This window comes from Penaeus chinensis, chromosome 19 (genome assembly GCF_019202785.1).
Source record: "Penaeus chinensis breed Huanghai No. 1 chromosome 19, ASM1920278v2, whole genome shotgun sequence".
NCBI classification, from domain to species: Eukaryota; Metazoa; Arthropoda; class Malacostraca; order Decapoda; family Penaeidae; genus Penaeus; species Penaeus chinensis.
The window spans coordinates 38,336,747-38,341,408 of NC_061837.1; the positions used below are offsets into that span (position 1 = coordinate 38,336,747).

The following is a 4,662-nucleotide window of genomic DNA, read 5'->3' on the forward strand; positions in this document are numbered from 1 at the left end:
AATTGAAGGCACAGTATGCATCATCGAATTTAATATTTCGAACTAAAGCTTCTCTGGAATACAGATCTTTTTGTTTTGTTTTTGTAATATGTATTTGTGATTATAGCATGTTTATGGTAGGGAGGATTAATTTCTGTGGAAATGTCAAAAATTCATTCATTGAAATATTCGTAGCACATATATATACATGCATATATTCACATAAACATTCATATTCTGCATACATGTAGTAAATATATATATATATATATATATATATATATATATATATATATATAGCAGAGAGCCAAGGACCGGTGGGTTTCACTGGAAACGCTTGGGTGATTTTTATGGCACTTTATTGCATCTTGGATACATCTTGATTTCTTCTCTTTACATGCAATTCATTACCATCCATTTTATCCCAATTACTTCCCAATTGTTTCCGTTAAACTGAAATTAGCAAATCTCTACTAATACATGCTTTACATATAACCCTTATTTCACACAATATATATCAATAATCACATTACAATCTCATTCAAATAAGTCTTTATATCACAATATATCATTTGCTTATACTGATATAAAATATATTGTCAGATTATATAGATATACTCAGATATATTACCTCAGACACCTCACTTGGCTTCTCTGAGTAACAAAATGGCTCCCAATGTTTTCCCAGATTAGTTATGCAAATTCCCTATAGATGTCGTACACTTTAGAAAACGATATGAGGGTATACTTATCTATTTCATACTTATCTTATGTTAGTAATATCACAAAGCATAGGAACTGATTGTTTTAACTAAGTACACATTTTGTCCCTGCAGTAACATGGCTCCCCTAAATTGTATAAACAATTTACCTTAAACTCTAAATGAGCAAAATGTGGAATTAATATCTATACTACTGAGGAACTATAAATTGTTGGAACAATTTTGATATTTAAATAGGCTCTTTGGCGGGGACACCCCACTTCCACTATGATTCAACTAACAATATGAGTTTGTGGATTGGTCTTTCAAGGTTAACGGCTGCTTTCGTTCGTCTTCCAAATGCGTCAAGCGAGGAATCAGCCATTGTTATCCTTGCCTTTCTTACAAGACCATCTTTGCTTGGCATAACATCAGATACACAACCAAGTTTCCAAGAATTCCTTGGTAAATTTTGTTCCTTTACAATGACAATATCATTTACCTTAACATTTTTCATAACTGAAGGCCACTTGTTCCTGCACTGAAGCGATTGAGCATATTCTTTTCTCCACCTATTCCAAAATTCATTAGCAAGATATTGAACTCTTCGCCATCTCTTTCTTGAATACTGGTCAGAAGATTGGAACGTTCCAGGTGGCGGGAGCACAACCTTTGTTTTCATTGTTAACAAGTGATTTGGTGTCAATGGTTCTAATGAATATGGAGAACTGATGTTGTCAACTGTCAGGGGTCGGCTATTCACGATGGTCTCTGCTTCAACCATAAAGGTTCTGAGTGACTCATCATCTAATTGTCTTCCATGATGATATAATAAAGCTGTTAGTATATTCCTCACAGTACGGATCTGTCTTTCCCATACTCCACCCATATGACTGGCGTGAGGAATATTCATTTCAAATGTAATCCAGTCACAGTTCTCTTTTAAAAGCTCCCCTTTTAGTTTCTCTTGATCCATTTCTTGCAAGCATTGCTGAAGTTCATTTTTAGCTCCAACAAAATTTGTGCCCTGATCTGATCTGAGTTGACGAACTGGGCCACGTCTTCCTATGAAACGTTTATATGCACTGAGGAATGAATCAGTCTCCAGTGTATTTGCTGTTTCTAGATGGATTGCTCTTGAAGCCATACAAGTAAACAAAACACCGTATCTCTTGACCTCCTTGCGACCTTCTTTAACAAAGAATGGTCCAAAGTAATCTATCCCACAGTAGGTAAATGGGGGTGCAGGTTCAAGTCTTTCTGGTGGCAAATCAGACATTTTCTGTTCTTGAAATGTGCCTCTCAATCTTTTACATATGACACATCTTGAAATATGTCTACCTACCACTGATGAACCTCCAATGATCCAATAACCAGATGCCCTTAACTCATTCAATGTTATTCCTCTTCCTTGGTGATGAACTTTCCGGTGGTAATGACACACTATCATTTCTGTTATATGTGAGTCCTTTGGCAGAATTACTGAATGTTTATTGATTGCAGCAAATTCTGCATGTCTCATTCTGCCACCTACCCTTAAGATGTTATTTTTATCTCTGAAGGGATCAAGTGAGTAAATGTAACTTGCTTTCTTTAAGGTTTTGCTTCTTTTACTGGCATCTTCATTGTCGTTGTTTCCACATTGTAAATCTTGTTTCACCTTTTGGAAAGCTTCAATTTGGACTAGCCTTATGATTTCATTTTCAGCTTCCACAAGTTCTGTTACACTAGGGGACGTGTATTTGGATTCTTTGTTTTCAGTCAGTTCTTTGTTGACTGTTGCTCTCCCAGGGTTCTTGAATCTACATTGAAGGCGTAAACATAATGCAACAGCCTTCTTTGCCCTGTGCCAATCAGAAAAATATTCAAGTCTTGGAAGAATTGAAGTGCTCTCTTTGGTTTGGGTCTTATATGACGACATTTTCTTGACCTCTGGATCATTCTCTTGTACGTTTACATTTACCAATGATGGATTAGCATTATAGTCAGATTCCCAGAGGAAGTTTGGTCCATTCCACCATAGAGAATGTTCAATCAGTTGCTTTACATACAATCCACGTGAAGCAGCGTCAGCAGGATTTTGAGCTGACTCAATAAATTTCCATTGTTCCACAGAGGAGTGGTCTTTAATATGCTGCACTCGGTTAGCAACAAACACATGGAATCTCTTTGCTTCGTTTGAAATGTAGCCAAGTACGACTTTGCTATCAGTCCAAAAGAATTCCTTAAGTTCCTGGTAACCTAACTCTCTCTTTAACATAGAACTCATTCGAACGGCTACAACTGCAGCTGTTAGTTCTAACCTAGGAACAGTTATAGGCTTCAATGGTGTCACTCTAGACTTTGACATGACAAGTGCACAATGAACTTGTCCCTGCTCACTTACTTGCCTTAAATAAGAGCACTGTCCATAACCATTCTGGCTAGCATCAGAGAAATGATGCAGTTCAATTGATTTGACCTTTCTAAATTCGTCAGGCTTGTAGCATCTAGGAATCTTTAACTCTTTCAACTGAATCAAATCATCTCTCCATCTTCTCCATTGTTGTTTCAAGTCATCTGATATGTCATCATCCCAGTCTACTCCATCTTGACACAAGGTTTGAAGTATTCTTTTACCAATCAATATAAAGGGTGAGACCATACCCATAGGATCAAAAACAGAACTCACTGTTGACAATATACCTCTTCTAGTTATTGGTTTATCATTAATACTAATTCTGAACTGGAATGTGTCTGATTCAATGCACCATTCTACTCCTAAAGTTCTCTCTATTGGTAAGGCTTCACTAGAGAGGTCTAAATTCTTTAAACTTATAGCCTTTTCCTCTAAGCTTATTGCTTCTAGAACTTCTTTCTTATTTGACAAGAACTTGTGCAATTTGAAGCCACCCTTCGAGCATAATGCTTTACTATTCCTGATTAAAGATATGGCTTCTACAGTTGTAGGTAAAGATGTTAAACCATCATCTACATAAAATTCATTTTTAACAAAGGAAGCAGCCTCTGTTCCACATTGCCCTGCGTAATCATCAGCAGCAGCTTTCAGTGCAAAACTTGCTACACTTGGAGAAGATGTAGCCCCAAATAAATGCACTGTCATTCTATATTCATTGATTGTTGAATCAGGATCTCAATTTTCCCACCACAGAAAGCGGAGTAGGTCTCTGTGATCAGGCTTTACCTTTACTTGGTGGAACATTGCTTCTATATCACATGCAATTGCTACATGCTCCTTTCTAAATCTGCACAATACCCCAATTAAGTTATTTGTCAGATCCGGACCTTGTAAGAGATTCTTATTAAGTGATTCACTCTTATACATAGCACTGCAATCGAAAACTACTCTAATTTTGTCAGGTTTCTTTGGATGATACACACCATGATGTGGTATATACCATACTCTTCCATCATTGAAGTTTAGACCCTGGCATGGTGCCTCTTCTGCATAGCCTTTCTTTATGAGATCTTTCATAAATGCAACATAGTCTTGCAGAAAATCATTATTTTGCTTTAGCTTCTTCTTTAGACTCCTCTACCTACACAATGCTATTTCTTTACTATTAGGAAGCTTGACTTTATCATCTATAAGAGGAAGTGGTAACTCATAATGCCCATCTTTTAGTTGATGAATTCCATCTTTCATTTTTCTAAAGAAAATCTTGTCTTGATACGAAAAAGGAATATTTCCTGTCTCCCTTTCACTGAAATCAAGCTCAAATAACTTCTTAAGTTGTGCAAAATCAATTATTTCTTTTACTTTAGTTGGTGAGTAAAGAAAGCTACATTTGGTATCACCATTAATGATAACCTTATTGACTATTACTTTGCTAGTTAGGACTGAATCTGAGTCACTTGTATCTTGACAATCACCATTGACTCTCCCTATTATACTCCAACCAAGCAAAGTTCTCCTTGTGGCTCGTCATCTTTCCCAGGAATTAACTCTCTCGGTTTGATGGCACGAATACAATTTAAACCT

General features: G+C 36.4%; 1 protein-coding gene across 1 annotated transcript; it reads right to left on the reverse strand.

Moving 5' to 3' along the window:
- Nucleotides 1–321: 321 nt before the first annotated feature.
- Nucleotides 322–4,209, reverse strand: LOC125035146. Its single transcript, XM_047627345.1, has 2 exons — nt 611–4,209; nt 322–432 (listed from the first exon to the last, which is right to left on the reverse strand). The coding sequence occupies exon 1, from the start codon at nt 3,781–3,783 to the stop codon at nt 967–969; it is 2,817 nt and encodes a 938-aa protein (XP_047483301.1). The 5' UTR covers nt 3,784–4,209; the 3' UTR covers nt 322–432; nt 611–966.
- Between the last annotated feature and the right edge of the window lie 453 nt (nt 4,210–4,662).

Excerpts from the sequence above, each read along its gene's own strand:
- LOC125035146 (XM_047627345.1), bottom strand. The coding sequence starts at position 3,783 with ATGACAGTGCATTTATTTGGGGCTACATCTTCTCCAAGTGTAGCAAGT.